Source organism: Plasmopara halstedii (assembly GCF_900000015.1).
Source record: "Plasmopara halstedii genome assembly, contig: Scaffold_202, whole genome shotgun sequence".
In the NCBI taxonomy this organism is placed as follows: Eukaryota; Oomycota; class Peronosporomycetes; order Peronosporales; family Peronosporaceae; genus Plasmopara; species Plasmopara halstedii.
Window position 1 is genome coordinate 68,318 of NW_020187123.1, and position 292 is coordinate 68,609.

The following is a 292-nucleotide window of genomic DNA, read 5'->3' on the forward strand; positions in this document are numbered from 1 at the left end:
AGGCTTTTGTGAAATCCTGCAGCTTCAATGGAGTTCAAGACCACTGATGGGGGTGTTTCTCGCCACGCCGTACGTATCCAACTGCACACAGTGTCAATGGATGGAGGGCGGGGATTGCCGCGTGGGGTGTATTCAACGGCCGCTGAATGCTTCCATTGGTCGATTAAACCCGATAAATTGTTCGAAAACCTTGTAAATATCAATGTTACCAGCTTGAAGGTAGGGTGTTAAGCATCCCGGCACAACGCACATGGCAATATCTCGCTGGTGGCACTTAGCTTTAATCTTCTTG

The 292-nt window shown here is 49.0% G+C and overlaps 1 protein-coding gene across 1 annotated transcript in view; it reads left to right on the plus strand.

Moving 5' to 3' along the window:
- Positions 1–46: 46 nt before the first annotated feature.
- PHALS_02504 (hybrid signal transduction histidine) overlaps positions 47–292 on the plus strand; it is a gene marked incomplete at both ends in the record, with an annotated part of 3,328 nt that continues 3,082 nt past the window's right edge. Inside the window, one exon of the mRNA XM_024720434.1 lies at positions 47–69. Within this exon, the coding sequence (XP_024572773.1) occupies positions 47–69 (23 nt within the window). The remainder of the gene's footprint in view (positions 70–292) is intronic.